The 20,098-nt window shown below is 41.9% G+C and overlaps 1 protein-coding gene across 17 annotated transcripts in view; it reads left to right on the top strand.

Moving 5' to 3' along the window:
- The window catches only part of MYT1L (myelin transcription factor 1 like), a 175,797-nt gene that overhangs the window by 151,997 nt on the left and 3,702 nt on the right, over nt 1-20,098 (top strand). For all 17 annotated transcript variants that reach the window (XM_056856104.1, XM_056856113.1, XM_056856107.1 and 14 more), the window contains 4 exons: nt 644-706; nt 6,524-6,607; nt 8,111-8,332; nt 17,415-17,506. In XM_056856104.1, coding sequence (XP_056712082.1) covers nt 644-706; nt 6,524-6,607; nt 8,111-8,332; nt 17,415-17,506 — 461 coding nt within the window. The remainder of the gene's footprint in view (nt 1-643; nt 707-6,523; nt 6,608-8,110; nt 8,333-17,414; nt 17,507-20,098) is intronic.

The following is a 20,098-nucleotide window of genomic DNA, read 5'->3' on the forward strand; positions in this document are numbered from 1 at the left end:
AAATCACTTTTTTAAAAAATTTTAATTATGTAGATGAGGACTTTCCCCCTGCATACTGTGGATGAGGCTGGTAGAATAGCACATGCAATCAAGCATGTAAAAATAATTTTGGTTTTTGCCACTTGAGGGCAGTGTGAATTTTCCTCCTTCCATATATGCTTTTGTCTATCTGCCAAAATAAGATTTCCTCCAGTAAAGGTCGCCTCCTAGTAAACCAACTGAATTCATCATCTGGAAAAATACTATGTAATACCTTTAATTCAGTAACCTACAATATATTCTGTCTAGCATGTAACATTATTATGTTAATATCAGCACAGAATTTGTTCTCTTGGGGTTGGAAAGTGACAGGTTTGGGGACTGGTGGGTACCTCTCAGGTTCTAATAATTAGTCTTGGAAATCCTTCAAGTGATAGAGATATTCCAAAAAAAATATGGTGGTGACCTAGAAACTAACAGATTTCTGCTTGTGATTAATAGCATTTTGATCCCCAGAAAGAACTGCATCAAAAAAGCTCATGGGGTTTCCATGACATGCTCAACTATGGAAATGCAGAAATTTCTGGTGATGGATTATTAATAAGTAAGCTTTGGTTTCTTTTATGCTAACTGCTCAAATCTTTGTTTTTTTAAAAAAATTCAGGTGTCCCACGCCTGGTTGTGATGGCTCTGGGCATATCACTGGAAATTATGCTTCACATCGAAGGTATGTAAAGAGAACTGGACTTGTTGCGAAAGCAGTTCCCAACTGATGGGTCACGGGAGGTTTTGCCTGAGTTCACAGGCCCTATTAGGACAGTTGCAATTGTGGCTCAGTGACATTAAAAAGCCAAGTTTTGAAAGTCAAGTGTTTTCTGCTGATTAGCCGGGAGCAACAGTGAGTCCAGATCCATAACAACATCCCTTTTGTAATTTAATTGCTGTTAATACAGCTTTTGAGAAACCAAGTGACCTCAAAGCCAGATATGTTGACAGGATTGACCAACGCAGTTCTGTAATTTGAGTTCTTAACCCTCGGCCCAACATACATATGCTGATAGGTTTCCTGCTGTGGAGAATTTTGCCATACCAGTACCTGTTTTGGAAAGTGAGGAATATGTTGTTTACAATGGTGGCAGCAGTAGGGTCCAGACAACCTATGGAAGTCATGCTGGGCAGTTGCTGCAAGAAATTCAAATCACATTCAAAAGCTGTTTTTTGGATGGAGGCAATTCTTGTCTTTGAGGCTATTGTACAAAATAAATTTAAAATAAATATATATCTTGGAAATAAAATAGTAATAGATAATAGATATAAATAAGCAGTAAATAATTGAAACAATGCACATGTTCAAATCTAAAGTAATAAATTGATAATATGGATTAATTTTTTTCACACCAAAGGTGGCAAATATATTCCAGGGGCTATTCAGGTTTTTAACCTTAAAATTACCCCAATTATCCTCTTTGGTGTTGCCATCTGGATTACAGTCATCAATGAATCTATAGATCGTCCACTGCTTCAATTCTTACGAAAACTTCTAAATGCTCCTCGATGTGTTGCTGGCGTTACTCTTCGTTCTGAGTTTGGCCAAATGTCACTTGAAGCTAGGGCGTGGTTGGCCACCTTTAAACTACACCTTAAACTGTGCTTTAGCACTGAGGGGTTCCTAGCTTCTCTGAAGCATGACCCTTTTAAATCCTCATGGCAAAAAATCTTAGACGAGAAACTGGCGATGTTGGGCTTCTCGCAGGATATGTTATCAGATCTTGGGAAAACTGAAGCTTTTGCCAAAATTAAAAAGCGCATTAAAGAGCTCGATTATAACAGCACTACTTTTCGTGCTCGTCGTGTCTGTTCATCCCAGTTCTTCGGAATACCCCCTCCACGTGGTCTGCCTGCCTATACATATTATCTAACAACTCCTCGTCTCTGTAGAGCTTTTTGCTTGGCTAAATTGAATGCTAACCCTTCTATGGTAATGCAGGGCAGAATTCTGAATATACCATACTCTGACAGGATCTGCCCTTGCTCTTCTGGCTCTATTGACACATTAGCCCATGCCCTTTTGGAATGCCGCTTTTACGAGGAACTTCGATCGCACTATATTTCCCCCCTTTTAATATACAAATCCAATGCCTCTGTGACTGACATAATGCCTTTTTTACTAAGTGATAGGGACCTCAGGGCTACATTGTCAGTGGCAAGATTTGTTTCAGTCCTTATATCCCTCCAATACTAGATATATGCTGCTCAAGATCAATTGATCAAGGAGCTTCTAAGGGATAAAAGGAAAGGAATATGGATTAAATACAGTGTGGGTTCAGAGCGGAGTTTAAGTCATTCTTAGGGTACTTCTACACGTATAGGTTTGGTGTGCGATCAATACACCTTACACCTGCAAGCTGCACAGCACCATTTAACAACAATAGTCTGTCCCCCCTGTGCTTTTAGCAGCTGCAGAATATGTTAGATTCTGCTGTGTAGTAAAGCAGGACAATAATACTGTTGGAAGAAAATAGAGCTGCTTGTGCAACAGATTCTGCTTCCTGCACTTTTGGTTTTCTGGTCTTGAAAATGTACAGCACACTTCACAGTTTTAACCGGACCCTCAAAGCAACTCCCACAAAAGCACATGGAAATCACAGCACAGAATAACATACACATCTAAAACTATCATAAACCACCATAATATACTTTAGAAGTTATATAGAAACTGCAGACATACAAGAACGCAGCCAGAGCACACTCAAAGGTTTGACAATTTTTAAAACTGCTCTTTTAAAGCTGGAGAGGTTTCTCTAATTACAGCTTCCAGAAAGAGGGTTCTGTGTACAGCTGAGAAGCTCTTGCTCGTCATGACCATAAGCAAGCCTCTGAACAAAGGGAAAACTAAACTAAAGACCCAAGGAGATAAAGGCACACCTTATAGTATCCTACTGCAATACCATGGAACCAGACATTCAACAAACTCTGGTAGCATATCTCACATACTTTGGACAAACATGGATATTACAGAGGGTATATGTAAGTATCAGCATACATAGGTACCTTGTCAGGTTCAGTGTTCCCCCATCTAGCCTTTGTCTACTTCAGCTGGAAGCAGCTTTTCAGGAACACCGTGGGGTCCAGGTTCACTATCCCCACAACCACCCAGCAGCTGCAAGGAATGGGGCCAATTTTGCTTGGGACTGCCATGGGAAAGGGCTTCTGTCTCCACCCCACACTTTGCTTTCCCAAGCTGAAACAGCTCTGTAGGCTTGATATTTGCCCCAGTTTGGAGATGCTTATTCCAAAATGGGACATATAGAATCTCCGGGGGAAATTTCAGCTCTGGAAAATGGTAAGGAGGGAGGCAGAAACTCCTGTTTCCCCCCACTCCATGGTCATAAGCCAAACTGGGCCCAGCAGTGCTTTAAAAAGCAGTTTCCCATAGGTGCTCTGTGGCTGTAGGGAAAGCAAGTTGAATATGGGAAACTTGGACCAGACTTGTTAAAACGTGTAACATATAATTTGGCCCTAGGTTCTCAGGCAGAATTTTGCCATCTGCCCTGAGCTATTTTTAATGAACCTGCCTGGGATTGGACAAAGGATCCTTCTGCATTGTAAACAATGTGTTTTAGAGACTAGTACACATAGTTTCAATTTGAGCTGAAATTTTTAGGCTACAGATCTATATGATTTGATCCAGTTTAACTGACAGAAGATTCCTGAAAGATTCCTGGGGATTGTAGCTTGACAAGGGTCCTGAAAGTTCTGTCAGAGATTCTTAATCTCCTCACAGATCTATAGTTTCCAGGGACAACTATGAACTGGAGTTATTCTTTATCTAGTTCAAGTCTGTAGTGTGGGAACATCTAAGAATGTTGTGGAGAATCTTCCGTATATTACAGTGTTTTGTTACCTCTGGTGATGAATCGCTTTTCTTTCCTAATGCTCTAGCTTCCATGCAGTTAATTCAGAAAATAAGAGAAGACATTGAACTAACGAGCGTTAAAGCTTTCTGTTAGCTGAATGTGCTTAAATCTTGATCAGAGTTGAAACCAATGCTCTGCACTCTTTAAAAGATTGGTCGTTCTTTAAAACTTAAGTGTTTGGGAAGTTAATGGATAGAGAGAGCCCGGAGAAGAATGTCTAAAAATCAAGACACATGACGAAATGCAGGAGCTTATCTTTAACTGGGTGTAAGAGGCCCACAGAAGAGGCCCTCTTTCAATCATCCATATCCCAAACTCTTCATATGAGCATACCTAGCTTACTTTTGATTCTTTCTTGTTTCTAGTGTCCAGAGTGAGCCAAATGGGAGATTGTTGCTGCCTGATTGATAGCATTTATGGAAATATGTCCAAATAATGAAGGGTTTATAGCTCCTCATCCCATTCTAAAATAATGCAGGAGAGATAGGAGGTACAAACGTGATCGACTGAAAGTGACTCAGGCCTCTAGGGGCAGAACGTCTAAAGTCAAACTGTTTATAAAGTTGCAAATGAGGTTTAATTAAAGAAGCCCAATTGATGGAGGACAGCTGATAAGCTTAAGGTGGTGTCAAATCAAATAAAAAACCTTTATTAGGCATTTATTAAAAATGGCGTAACCAAATCACACAAGATCAAGAAATAACAGAAATGAGCGATCATAAGCTTTAAAGAAGGGGAAAGGAAATTATCCAAAGTTATAGATAATCAATTCCCAGAGCATCGTGACAGCTAGGAGGTACCTAGCTATTCAGTTAGTGATATGAGGGTTCCAGTCAGATAGGAGATATAAAACTAACTGCTTATCACAGTGGTTATATGTTCCATGTGCTACCATGCTGCAGCAAAAAAAAATTGTTATGTTCAGATCTTCTCCTTTGTAACATGTAGGAACTCTCACCATGTGACACGGCATGACATTATCACATTGTATATTTTCCATCCTGCATTGCTCATCATTTGCTAACTGGGGTAAAGATGTTCACAGTGAGATGATATAGCACTGTAGCATGAGTGTTCCTGCACATAACTGGAGGAGAGCTAGCACAGATCCTGTTGTTGGCAGCAGCACCACAGTTCATTTAATATTTTCTTTAAACACTTGAAGTTGCTTTATACAAAGCCTGACCACTTGTCTATCAAGGTCAGTATTTTCCATTCTGATGGGCCGCGGCTGTCCAGTGTCTCAGACAGATTTCTTTCACATTGCCTACTACCTGATCCTTTAGCTGGAGATGCCAGGGATTGAACCTGGGATCTTCTGCATGGAAAACAGATGCTCTACCACTGAGCCTTTAAATATTAGGCTTTGATTATGTTAACAGCTAGCCCGGTAAATAATGCTATTTTCTTACTGTTTAGATTGCTATGAAAGTAACAGATGCCTGTCTGTTGTACTGATAACCATTTAAATCTTCTGCATAAGAAAGATCTGGGTAATAGCAGAAGCCAAAATGTCCCAGCTTTGTTTTTATTTCAGATAAATCCTTTGGAATAGGTACTTGAAGATGAGGGTCCATATTTAGCTTTAGCATAAACAACTTCATTTAAGGGTCGAAACAAATGAGGTACTGAGATATTTGTGGTCACATCTTCCTGGTGATTTTTAAAGCTATGCTTTAGCCATGCAGGAACCAGAGTGGGGTCACAGAGGAAGGGAAAGGGGGCTCAGTTCTTCAACTGTGGCAAAAATTCACCTGTTGAAATTGCCCCTCGTGCTGCTATTAGTTTTGAAAGGGGAGGAGGCACCCATTTTTTTACTTCCAAGGCTCGTAGCAGTGCTACAGGTTAGACAGTTTAGATAGATGAAACCATGCAAGATTAAACTTCCTCTCCTCTGTATGCAGTTCAAGACTAAAATGGGGCCCCACATGTCTTGAAATGTAACTTTTAAACACTCTGGGAAGATCTGGTCTGTTTTTACCTAAGTCTATACTAGAATTTTGAATGCAAAGTAATATTAAATACCTGTGCCAGTGAAGAATTGTTACCATCGTGGCAGTTTGGCCTGGGGCGGTGGAGGTGGTATGTATATATTCTGCAGTAACACTTTGCATTTTATTAAAGTATCTTAATAAAGTATATTAATAAAGATACTTTATTAAAGTATCTACTGTTAAAATAATTTGTTTCTCCATTAAATGATTCATTGATTATTCTCCTGTCTTATTATTATTATTCCTTTTCCCGTCGACCATGCATCTTTCTGACTATGCTTTTCTGGGCTGTGGTCCTTCTGAAGCCCATGAGTTTCACAGCTGGAGTCATCATTAAATGAAGACTTTGTATGCAGTGGTCTTCGTATTCCAAAGGTCTTGCAGTGCCTAAATGGTACTCTTAATCCCTGAGCCCTCATTTCATTTGCAGTGAGAAGGCAATCATGATTCTTGAGTTCCCTCTTGTGGTTGTATCTTGCTACTGCTCTTCAACTCATAAACCATTTGAAATCAAAATATGGAAGAGGCTGCTTTCAAATATTTTTTAAAGAAAGTATATTTGTCTAGAAATATTTTTAAGATGATTCTATTAAAAATGAGAGACTTCACTTTGAAATGTTTTCTCTCACTCAGCCTTTCAGGTTGTCCACGAGCAAAGAAAAGTGGGATCCGGATAGTACAAAGCAAAGAAGACAAGGAAGATCAAGAGCCAATTAGGTAAGCACAACTCTAAATAATTCTGTATAGGTTCTGTATATTCTGTACAGAACACTTATACAGATTGATGTTATCTTCTTCCCACGTTCTTCTTAACTATTTTATTGACATTCCCAAACAATTCTTGTTATAAGTTTGTGATTCAGGTTTGGTTATGTTTACGTCAATTAAGCATCTTATATCAGTGTATTGATAAAATACATAAATATACATGTATGCATTTAATGCATTACAGGAAGGATGCTAACTAGGAGTTAATAATTTAGCATCCACCTCTCCTGCCCAAGTAGTTCTAACCAAGGCAGCAAGAAACTGAATTGCAATGTAAGAATTGATGGAAATATTGTGGGTTTTTTACCCATTAGTATGGTATATGCCTAAAGATATTTATGTGATCTATTAGGCCCAGATAGGGTTGCTAGCTACGGGGTGGGAAATACCTGGAGATTTTTGGAATGTAACCTAAGAAGAATGGGGTTTGGTGGAGGGGCTCAGTGGGGTATAATGCCAAAGAGTCCATCTTGCAAAGCAGCCATTTTCTCCAAGTGAACTGATCTCTATCGCCTGGAGATCAGTTGTTGTAGCAGGAGAATCTCCAGCAACCACCTGGAGGTTGGCATCCCTAGGCCCAGACATTCCCTAGGGTGCAAAGGAGAAAGTTTGAAGAGCACATAGGATTATTTTTCCCCGTAGCTAACAGGAAATATGTGTGTGTTGTCCTCTTCTGGTGGATCAAAGCCATTTCCTTTCATACATTGTCCGCATACCACTTAGTCTCATTGGCCTTTGAAGCCTACAATAATCCTGTGTGAGTTCTCATGAGCAGGAGTTTCGCCCAGGACTTAATTTTTTAAAAAATAGTGAGCACTTGAAGATAGCTATGATACTACACTTTTCTCCCCAGGAGGGATCTAAAGTAATTTAGATTATTCTCCTCTCCTCCATTTTATCCTCACAGCCACCCTGTGAGGTAGGTTAGGCTGAAAGTGTATGACTGGCCCAAGGTCTCCCAGCAAGCTTCCATGGCAGAGAAGGGATTTGACCCTGGGTCTCCCAGGTCCTAGTCTGATGTTCTAGCTGCTACACCACATTGTCTCTCAGTTACTTGCAATAATTTCTCATTTGCCATATTACAAAAGCAACTGGACTAAAGGCAAACGAACAAAATGTAAAGTTGTGTGAGTCCTCAGTGAAAAATTTGGGATCTTGCCATAGTTATCATGTTTGCTGACATGTAGCAAACATATAGCTTACTAGAGATACCTTCCTAATTTCATAAACATCTTTTATGTTTGAATTGCTTTTATTGACGGCGTTCTTGATATTTTGTTTTTTAAACCATAAAGCATGATTGTTCTTATTGTCTTATCTGCTGCTCAGTGACCATATTATTATTAAGCATGATCGTTCTTTTTAATGTGAGATTCATTTTCACTCCGATACAGAGGCTGCCCGGTATATGATGCCAAGACAGTAATGTGTATTTCATCTGTCTACTTCCAGATGTCCAGTTCCTGGTTGTGATGGTCAGGGCCATATAACTGGGAAGTATGCATCTCACCGTAGTGCATCAGGGTGCCCTCTAGCTACTAAAAGGCAAAAGGATGGGTACTTGAACGGTTCCCAGTTTTCTTGGAAGTCCGTGAAAACGGAAGGTATGTCATGTCCAACCCCAGGATGTGATGGCTCAGGACATGTCAGCGGTAGTTTTCTTACACATAGAAGGTGAGTAGCTTTTCTTCTTCACCCTCTGTATATGTGTATATGAGTGTGCATGTGTGTATGTGTGTGTGTGTGTGTCTTTATTCCAGGGCATGCCTTGGTTGAAACAAGAATGACTAAATATCTCTTGGTGATGGCATATATGCCTATTTTAACTTTGTCCTAACTTTTTGTTCGATGAAAAACAGTCAAACAAGAGTTTGTGGGCAGGAATCTAAACAGGCAGGTTTACAATGGAAGGTCCACCTGAAGCTTCCTGTCTCACTGAAGCAAAGTCTTTGTTTGCACATGTGCAAGGCACATTTGGGTAGGATGAATAAAGGCACAGGCATGGGTTTCTATTGACACACACACACACGACAGCTTACTTGCTTTGTAGAGTGGGTCAGAGGCTCAAGCAGGGGAATCCTGAAGCTACAGTTCCTATTCCTCCCCGTTATAGACAGCCAGCCCACCTGTATTGCAGTGGACAGAAGCCAAAAGGCTGGGAGGTAGGCAAGACAGAAAAGATGAAGGAGAGTGTGTAGAGAAATAGAGGCAGAGGTCCAGGCTTCGTCCAGCTAGAATTATACATTTTTCCTACCTATCCTGAAGATGGGGGGAAGGGTTAAGGTGAGAGTAAAGAGCAAACAGGCATATGCCCTTCAAAGATACAAGAAAGATCACTGAGGATAAAATCATCTCACTAAGTAAAAGAGCTGCTGCTTCAGTATCTGAGATCTCTCAGACACCTTTATTGTATTTAAAAGTGGCAGTGTATGGACCTGATATGCATGAATCTGCCCTTTCACATATGAAGTGGGGGGGGATCAAAACCAGGGTGAATGGGTGAGGGAATATAACCCTGCTCTCCCCACCACCACCTTACCTCACAACACTTCACTGTTCGAAACATATTTTCTCCTAATCAGTCTCCAGTAGTTAGGTGGGCTGGAGTAAAAAGGCTTAAAAAAAACACAGTGAGTGCAGTGAGGTAAGGAGCATGAGGGACATGCCCCTTGCCCACATGTTCTATTTTTGTGAAAATCAGTGCCTCCGCTTTTCTCTTGAGGTTCCTGGGAAAGGTGCCAATTCTCTTCTTCTCCAGCCTGCTGTGCAAACAAGAATTTTATTTGCTTGTTGAACGGAGATGCTTTCTTCCATCTGCCAGAAATTTGGGGATGAAGTTTCCCTGTGTTAGGGGTACTGTTCCTGAGAATTTCATCTTGCTTGGGTTGGAAGTTACACTGCAAAACATGTTTGAAAGCCATGAAGACCAGAACCTAAAAGCAAGTCATTAAGCACAGTATTATTTATATAGAAAAATTTTACGCCTCTTCTCCAGAGACCTGTACAAATATGTTGATTAGCACTATTTTAAGAATAGAAAAACACATACCTGTCCTGTTAGAAAGCTTTCTGAATTAGGGCCAAACTGTACATGACGCTAGGGATCTATGATCATATATCCTGACATATATGCAGAGTGTGAAGAGGGAAGTTGATGTGGATCAGAGCTGGAGTGTTAACTCTTCTCCCACTCTGGTTTCCTGATTGAAAGTGTCTCCAGCAGTTGCTTTTAGCTACATTGGGGCGGGAGGGGAGGGGGGAAGAAAAGGCTCAACGGGAATACCTGTATTTCTTTTCTGTGCCAGGACTAAAAGCAACCCAGAGGGATGTTTTCAAACAGCAAAACATAGCAGAAGAAGCATTTAACACCCCTTCCTCATTGTTGTGGACTGATCCATATTGGAAAGGCTTTATGCTGCTAAATTAGATGTCAAGGCACCCAATTATGGATTCCATCATCGCATATAGATTAGCTCTCTGAGATGCCGTGCTTATCGATTTGTATGACAAATCCTTCCCAATATTATTTATGGGGTTGGCTGATATAAATTCTAACATAGAAATAAAAACCGTAACTCTCCTCGACACTTATGCCAAGTGAATATTCTTTTCCAGAAGAACAAACCGTAAATCTACATCTATTGTGAAAACCAATTTAAGGGTTACCAGGCATTAGGGCATTTAAAAAATGAACTAAAGCAGGATTATGAACTAATCTCAGTTGTAACCTAAAATTTATGACTCATGGCTAAGTTATAAAGGCATTCTATCTGATGTTAGATGGTGCATATTATCCTATCACAGCCACCAAATAATCCAGTATACCGTATTTTTCGCTCCATAAGACACTTTTTTCCTCCTCAAAAGTGAGGGGAAATGTCCGTGCGTCTTATGGAGCGAATGCTGGCTTGGCGTGTGTGCGTCGGGACGGCGCGAGCCAGCATTCCCCACCGCGACGGCCAGCTGGGAGGCGGGCGGGGCCGCACAGAGCGAGCCGGCGCACGCGCCCAGCCAGCTCTGTGCCGCCCCGTCTGCCTCCCAGCTGGCCGTCGGGGCGGGGAACACTGGCTCGCGCCGTCCCGACGAGCACGCGGCCAGACGGCTCTGTGCCACCCCGTCTGCCTCCCAGCTGGCCGTCGGGGCGGGGAACACTGGCTCGCGCCGTCCCGACGAGCACGCACCCAGCCGGCTCTGTGCGCCCCGCCCGCCTCCCAGCTGGCCGTCGGGGTGGGGAACGCCGGCTCGCACCGTCCGGACGCACACGCGCCCAGCCGGCAGTCGCTCCATAAGACAAGTTTTTAGAGGAGGAAAACAAGATTTTTTCTTGTTTTCCTCCTCTAAAAACTAGGTGCGTCTTATGGAAAGGTGCGTCCTATGGAGCGAAAAATACAGTAATTCTATTTCTTTTGGATGGAATTGTTTTTAGAAGTGGGTGACACCAGCGGAGCTGCAAGAGATTTGTTTTTACTTCCTTATGCACCAAACCAATTATGCATATATTTTATTTAAACAGAATGCAATTTTTCTCTCCTTGTTCGAAGCAAGATGCACATTCTTTCATATACAGAATATTTACTCCTTTCCTGTACTCTTTTCCCACTTTTGTAAAGGCTTCCTAATATTATGCTGCTTAGATACAGCAGGCAAATTTATGCTACAGACTTAAAGTGGTTTCCTCTCACCAAGTGAGGGAGACTAATAGTGACCCGCTCTTTTTAAGTCCATTGAAGTCACTGGGTATAGAAGGGTGTAACTCTGCTTAGGATGGTGTTGTAACACTGCTGTCCTAAGCAGAGTTACACCTTTCTAAGCACATTGACTTAAATCTATCTAGGACAGAGGTTCTGCAACCAAGAATACTCAGGACTTCACCAACCAGTCATTAATTCCCAAGATTTTGAAGGGGATGCCGCGATAATGAAACAGCTACAAATTCAATGCAGTGTAGATACAGCCCACTTTCCTCACCCCAGTACACATGTACTTGTTGATACTACGTGGTTTCATTAAACTTTCCCCCCTCAGAGGAGCATGAATTTCATGAGGCAAAGTGATATGTAGCAAGAAAGCATGAAACCTGGCAGTATGGTCGTATTCTTAAATCTCATACATTTGCATGACAAACAATTTGTTTTTTCCCCTGCCCTGAAAAATCAGTAATCAAGATGTGCAGCTCGCACTGGGAAAATGCTGTTGGGGAGGCAGCACCAGTGCACAAGGCTCAAGCTGCTGTGCTGCTCCCTGGAGCTGACATAAGTCACCCTGCACCAGCATCTATGCCACTTTTGAAGATGATGAAGAAGAAGAGTTGGTTTTTATATGCCAACTTTCTCTACCACTTAAGGGAGAATCAAACCGGCTTACAATCACCTTACCTTCCCCTCCCCACAACCTTGTGAGGTAGTTGAGGCTGAGAGAGCTCTAAGAGAGCTGTAACTTGCCCATGGTCACCCAGCTGGCTTTGTGTGTCGGAGTGGGGAAACAAATCCAGTTCACCAGATTAGCCTCCGCCACTCATGTGGAGGAGTGGGGAATGAAACCTGGTTCTCCATGTTAGAGTCCACCGCTCCAAACCACCATTCTTAACCACTACACCACACTGGTTCCTGGCCACGATGGCACAAGTGGCACGGACACTGGCGCTTGAGTCACGCTGGCTCCTAAGTGGCTCAGCCCCCCCCCTCAGGATTGCACAGTCAGTTTTCTACAAGCAAAACTGCAAATATACCCAGTGCTTAAGAAAAACCCGTAAGCTGATGCACCCTGTGTTGCCTTAGCCCATATACCTTAATTTTTGCCTTCTGAAAAATAGGAGGGGAAATAGGAGTTAAACAGAAAACACAAACTTTGTGTTAAATAACGTAAAATATATTCTTTGGTCAGAAAAGAGTCACACAAAGGGTCAATAATAATATCTGCAGCTAATGGTTAGAGAGAACTCAGTTTTCAAGGAAACTTTCAGAGTTTTCCTCTGAGGCTTTGGTGCAGTTTCTGCCCCACCTCCTTCTGATATTGTTTCCTCCAGCAAGGAAGGGCAATAAGCTACTCGATACCCAATCTGTGGGTATGTTTGTCATAGTGGTTTGAGGGAGCGGAGAAAAGGTCAACCACAAGAGTCAGGTCAAAAAGGCCACAGAAGCAATGAAAGGCCAGCATGCTGCCCTTATGAAGATCAGGTATCCTTCTAGGTGCAAAAATGTGCCTTGTACTTAAGAGTTGTATGCATCTACAGCATGCCCACCTTATCTAGAAAAGCATTTCACTTATTCTAAAAGACAAAATATTTCATAGGAGTTTTTTTAGTACTCCCCATGGGGGGGAATCCCCCCCCCCAAAAAAAATCCAGGTTTGTTTTCCAGGCCTTCACATCTCTATATAAATGGTATATAGCTTCCTAATTTCCATTTTCTTCCTTCCTCTTCTTTTCCTAAGGTATGGCCTTTTTAAATCTGTACAGTGCCAAGAAGTTCCAGTTGCTATAGAAATAACAATAAATAATAGCTGATATTTCATTTTTGCAAAATAATGCACAACTTGGGTTAGAAATATTGTCAAAGGCTTTCACGGTCAGAGTTCATCGGTTCTTGTAGGTTCTCCAAGTTGTGTGACCGTGGTCTTGGTATTTTCTTTCCTGACGTTTCGCCCACAGCTGTGGCAGGCATCTTCAGAGGAGTAACACTGAAGGACAGTGTCTCTCAGTGTCAAGTGTGTAGGAAGAACAATATATAGTCAGAAAGGGGTTGGGTTTGAGCTGAGTCATTGTCCTGCAAAGTATTGAAGGTAATGTGCTAATCATTGTCCTGTAAGTATCAAGATAATGTGCTAATGAGGGTGTGGTATGTTAATGTGGAACCATTGTATCCTGAAGTGATCTGTTAACATGTGGAATCCAAAGCTAATCCACATGGCTATTGTGGACTGTAGTCTTTGTTAGTCTGGAGGTTTTCAGAACAGGAAGCCAAGCATTCATTTCTTAAACGCTCTTCTTTTCTGTTAAAGTTGTGCTGATGTTTGTGAATTTCAATGGCTTCTCTGTGCAATCTGACAAAATAGTTGGTAGAATTGTCCAGTCTTTCAGTGTCTTGGAATAAGACCCTGTGTCCTGTTTGGGTCAGTCCATGTTCAGCCACTGCTGATTTCTCAGGTTGGCCAAGTCTGCAGTATCTTTCATGTTCTTTTATCCTTGTTTGTATGCTGCGTTTTGTGGTCCCGATGTAAACGTGTCCACAACTGCAAGGTATACGATATACTCCTGCAGAGGAGAGGTGGTCTCTTTTGTCTTTTGCTGATCAGCAAAAGGTCCCTCTTCGCCACTGGCGGGAGGTTTTTGGGGCAGAGCCTGAGGAGGGCAGGGTTTGCCTGAGAATCGATTTCCGGCTGAGGAAACTAGCTGCCATTTGATTAAAAGTTCCTGTGGCGGACAAGTGTAAAAGGTAACATGTAGTAGGTCTTAAGCTTGCATGTGCAGTTCTCTTCCTGTTTGGGGGGAGTTGCCTCCTTTATCAGTTGAAGCAGGAAACCCATGTTTTCTGCATGTCTGGGAGTTTCTCTGGCAAAAACATTCTTCCCCTTTTTGGATGGTCACACTGTTCAGCACCAGCAGTATAGGGCTGGCCAGTTTAACATTAGATATAGTTATAAATACTTAATGGTCTAATAAGTTGTGTTTGTAGTAATCCAGACTGGAGTCCATAATGTTTTGCCTCAAATATAAATCACTTAATGCTGATGTTAATGGGATGAAATAAATCTTCCAGGACTTAAAAAATAGCTTACTCAAGAAAGTTTGAGACATGAGGCAAGTTGTTAGTTCTCATTTATCATCCAGAGGCAATTTTAAATAAGAATAATAGGTATTGGTTACATTACTATAGAGGATGCTTGTATACTATATACTACAGAGGATACTTGTGGCAAAATCTGTTACTAACAGCCCAGTCCTGAACGGGGGATTTGTGCCGTGGCCAGACGTGGCGTAACTCAGTTATAACTGAGCCATTCCCTAAGGGGATTAGTTATGCCGTGGCCAGAGAGAAAATGGAGGGGGGTTCCAATTTAATTGGCTGGTGTAGCTGTGACGATGTGTGTTGGGTGGCTCTGGGGTCCTGATGGACAGGCAGCCGCAGTCCATCAGGGGTCAGATAAATAGGGGCTGAGCAAGGTGGCTGAACCAGCCCCAGGGAAGAGAGGAGTGGGACTAAGCATATGAGCAGCCAGTCAGTTTTCCCCCGCCCCCTTAAAGAGACCCTATGGATCATAGAATCATAGAGTTGAAAGGGACCAATAGGGTCATCTAGTCCAACCCCCTGCACAATGCAGGAATTTCACAACTACCTCCCCCCCACACCCCCAGTGACCTATACTCCATGCCCAGAAGATGGCCAAAAAAAAAAAATATCCCTCCAGCATCCCTGGCCAATTTGGCCTAGAGGAAAATTGCTTCCTGTCCCCAAAGTGGTGATTGGCACTACCCTGGGAATGCAAGAAAGGGCCACAAGAGCCAAAAGCTGATGGAAACCTTCAGTGATGGAAACCTTCCTTACCTCATGATCTGCCTAACGTCATAGAATCAGCATTGCTGACAGATGCCATTCACTCCTGCAGCGGGGGTTGCAATAAAGCTGGTAGCCGACCGGAGAAGCTGTGGGCTGGTATTCATGGCTGATCTGGGCTAGTACACATGGCCCAGCCCAACCAAATTCCGTTTATGTCATATCAGACCCTCGTAACAAATGTTTTCAACACCCCTGATCTAGTTCAACAAATGTAGCCAGAGTAGTGTTTTTCCACCTTCACCAGGCTAAGCAGCTGGTGCCCTACCTGTCCCGTCCTGAACTAGCTACAGCAATCCGTGTGATGGTCACCTCCAGACTAAACTACTGTAACTCATTCTATGCAGGGCTGCCCTTAAGACTGCTCTGGAGACTGCAACTGGTCCAGAACGCAGCAGCAAGGGTCATCATAGGGACCTAATGGCGAGCACATATCAAACTAGTGTTCCGCCTGCTGCACTGGCTCCAAGTGGAGTACAGGGTCAAATTTAAGGTTCTGTCACTGACCTTCAAAGCCCTAAACAGTCTGGGACCATCGTACCAATGGGACTGCCTCTCCCGATACTCCCCTCAAATACTGTTACACTCATCTAGTGAGAATTTATTAGTGGTCCCCGGCCCGAGAAGTATCCGGCTGTCCTCAACCAGGGCCAGAGCTCCAGCCTGGTGGTTTAATGAGACCTGGGCCCTGTGGGATTTAGCTCAGTACCACAGGACCTGGAAGATGGAGATGTTCCGCCAGGGCTACAATTGAGGGCATTGAGGGTTCCATGATAGCTGGCCTCCAGCCTGATTTTATCTGGCCTGCCTTGCCTTTTCCCCAACTGACATGCTATCAGCACTGGCATGCAGAGTGCCATCTGGATTATTTGGTTCTTTAACTGTTAAATTTGTGATAGTACAGGTTTTAAATTGTAATTTATTTATCATTAAGTTTGATGTATTTTAATGGAAATGTCTTTGATGGTACTATATGAATGTAAGCCGCCCTGAGCCCAGCCTTACTCGGGATAGGAAAGGCTGATATGTGCTAGCAACTCTACATGAGGGAATGGCAGCATAGTATAGAAGAGTAACCTTGAGGATCGAGAGATACCATTTAAATTTTGGGCAGCAGTCTCCAAGGTCCTATGAGTTTATTGCAAGACTTCCAATGAAGTTTTTTGATGAAACAAGTCTTGAACCTAGGCGTTAAGAAGAGAGAGAAAAGATTGTTGTCAGATACAGCTAATTGGAACAAGGTCACAGCTGTTAAACTGTTTTGACATTTCAATGCCAGTTATATTATTATTTTGTGTAATTGGAGTGTCTGTATTTAAAACATCTTTTGTAACCACGGTCTAATATTGTGATACCTGAACAATATATGTGATTTTCATTACTTTACATACAGATGTGAATGTGTAAGCATTATATAATGATGTTTGATAATTTCAATATTTGGGGTATTTTTTCTTTTTTTTTTCTACATTAGTTGAGTTAGGGCAGGATAAAAATCTAATAAATAAAATAAAAACTAAGAAATTATATGTTAAAGTAACAGATAACATATATGAAAAAATGACAAGTATCCAGCAACATTTGAAGCCATCCTCTAGCCTAAGGAGCATTCTACAATTTATTTATTATAACTTATTTAATTACTTCATTTATACCCCACCTTTTCTCCCCAATGGGGAACAAAAGCGACTTACATTGCTCACCTCTCCTCCGTTTTATACTCACAACAACCCTGTGAGGTGGATTGGGCTGAGAGTGTATGACTAGCCAAAGATCACCCAGCAAGCTTCCATGGAAGAGTGGAGATTCAAACCTGGTTCTTTCAGATTCTAGTCTGACACTCTAACCACTACAATGGAGGAAGCTGGAGAAAGGATCCTTTGGCTGAATGGACTTTCCCCAGCCTAAGGTTGTAAACATGCTCACAAAACAGTTGCTTTCCTAGCTAGTTTGCTTTCCTTGATTAACTTGTGCTGCAGTTGTAAAGGATGTATGTTGTTTGAGTGCAAAGAGGGAGAAGGCAATATTCAATTTAGGGAGACGGCCGAGAGTAGCTCCTTCTCCCTTGCAAGAACCAGCCTCTTATGCATGGTAGTTAAGACAGACTTTCTTTCTAGTGGTGTTTCCATGGTATCGTTAGCTTGCAAATTTATCATCTGTGGCCCATTACAATTAATAGCTCTTTTCTTTCTTATTGTCCACAGTCTATCAGGATGCCCCAGAGCTACATCAGCAATGAAGAGAGCAAAGCTGTCTGGAGAACAAATGCTTACAATAAAGCAGCGGGCTAGCAATGGTAAATAGTTGTGAAATTAGACTGAATTACTTGTGTTACTTTACTTTGTGGCTCTGGAACTAATTTACCAAGTATGATGATATTATTATGGAGTTATTGTAAGAATAATTTTGAAGTCCTTTTAGGAGGTGACTTCACAGTGCAGAGTACAATACGGGGGTATGATTTTGCTTCTACTTCTGTGTGAATGGTTTTTTTAACACATGAAGCTGCCTTATACGGAATCAAACCCTCAGTCCGTCAAAGTCAGTATTGTCTACTCAGACTAGCAGCAGCTGTTCAGGGTCTAAGGCAAAGGTCTTTCACATCACCTACTGGCCTAGTCCCTTTAACTGGAGATGCCAGGGATTGAACCTGGGACCTTTTGCATGCCAAGCAGATGCTCTACCACTGAGCCACGTCCCCTCCCTAACATCAGTGTACATTACAAAACATCTGATAAGAGAGGCAATCCATGTTCACTTTCTGATCTAAGCTGCAGTGGTAAAACAATAAACCAAAATATCATTTACTTAGTATGATGATTTTCCGCTTCCCCCAAGATGTATGGAATGTATATAGATGTATTCTGACCCAGCCTAGGAAGCTGAGGAACTGGGAAACCCTATGTTAGTTTATGTCTGAATATGACACATGAGAGGCTGATATGAATTCTGAACACATAAACTGTTTTATTTTACTCTTATGGGGAAATGGTCAAGTCAGGCTGTCAGGGAGGTTTCAAGTTTAAATTTGGCAGGTGAAAAGGCGGCAAAAAAGAGGGAAACTTCATATAACTATATACAATAGATAATTTGTCACAAGAATGTAGCTGTTTGTTCTGCGGACAGGTGTTCGTAGTTGTTGAGAGAAATTATATGGCTGTCACTCTTTAGATAAACAGGCATAAGCTTTATTTGACATAAAATTTCTAAAGTCTGTGGAGGCAGGAACATACAGACAGATTCCAATTTTCCTTCTTTAAAACTTGATAGGGATCACCCCCTTTACCTTAGAGCTATTTCCCTCAGGGAAGGATTAATGGTTTCACTTCCCTTTCTCAGGATCCTCTTCAATCCTACACTCTTCTTCTCCCACTTTAGCTGCCAACATCTCAATTGCCACTCTCAACTGCCACTCTCCCAGGTCAACAGTAGAATTCTTTTTTGAACCCCCTGTCAATCAGGGTTCTCAGACTGGTATAAGGCATCTAGGAATATGAAGGTTTGGCATGGTTATGTAATCAGCCCATCACAGGTTTGGCATGGTTATGTAATCAGCCCAAATCTCAACAGACATAATGATGAAACTTGATTTTTCCTTCTTTTATCATAATAATTTCTGTCCCAGTGGATGGCTAACAACGACAAAAATAACAAAAAACGAGTTCGAAACATAATTCAATATCAACCTTAAAATAATACAAATGATTAAAATTTAAAAGACAGCCAAGAAAAGGTAAAGAAAGCAGATGTTTCTCCTATTGTACCAAAAGATTTCAACTTTTAAATATTATTAATAAAATTACAAAATTACTAAAAGAGGTGTTATTTGGGCAGGTTTTGGTTACTAGCAGGGGTGTGCACCATTTTTGGGGATTGGGATTAATGTACCCCGAAATTTTCAAAAAAATCCAAAAAAGCCGAATCCCCATATCGGTATGGGTTTTTTCCCGGAAATTTGAAATTTTGGGGGTCTATTAAACCTGAACACCCAAAAAATTCAGCAGCCTCCACACTCCATGTGGAGGCAGCAACGCAGAGCTAAATGCTGGCGGTGGTGGCAAGAGCCTTGAAGTGATGCTCAGAGAGGAAGAAAACAAAAGAAAGTGGCAATGGCGGGGAGAGACAGAAAGAAACAGTGGAGACTAAGAGGAAGGGGCAGAGAGATGAGGTGAGGTAAAATGGTGAAAGGAGGATGTGGGCAAGCAAGATAGGAGAAAACAGGAGCCAGGGAGATGTGATGTTCCCTATCCTGCAAGTCTGATTATCCCTTACTATTGCACTCCAAAATTGCTCCCAGTGCTGAAGTCTTTATGCTGCCCTCCCCCCCACTCCCCACATGCTGAGTTGACAAGACACAGGCTACAAGCATGGGAAGGGGGACTGTGCCACACATTAATTCCTCGCATGCCTGGGAATTACTTTCCAAGCACGGAACTCCATGTGCACGTCTGAGCAAAAGTAGCTGCCACAAGGACTTTATAATGTGTGTATTGCCTTGAGCAAGCTTGCTTGCACAAAAGTTAGGGTTTCAGTTGGAGGCACTGAATGAAAGTGTATTAGCCTGATTGTTTTAATTCCGGTTATTTCATCTGGCATAACCAGAGGCTGTCAGCAGAGATTCCAGACCATTACTTTGCAAAATGCCACAGCCACCTTTGCAGCAGTCGTGTGTTATTGCAAACAGATATTTGCAACAGCCATTGTTCTTAGTGTGCTTCATTAGGGAAACACAGCAGCTACACCTCCCTTGTTCTGTCATTTCCTGAGATTCTACTCTTCTGAAACTAATATGAATTAATTGTTATTATTGTTATTGTGGGGGGGGGGGGTTTCCGGAAGGACCACATCATTCCTTTTGCATATGCTGTTTTAAAATAAATTGTAGCGT

Source organism: Euleptes europaea, chromosome 10 (assembly GCF_029931775.1).
Source record: "Euleptes europaea isolate rEulEur1 chromosome 10, rEulEur1.hap1, whole genome shotgun sequence".
Taxonomy (NCBI): domain Eukaryota; kingdom Metazoa; phylum Chordata; class Lepidosauria; order Squamata; family Sphaerodactylidae; genus Euleptes; species Euleptes europaea.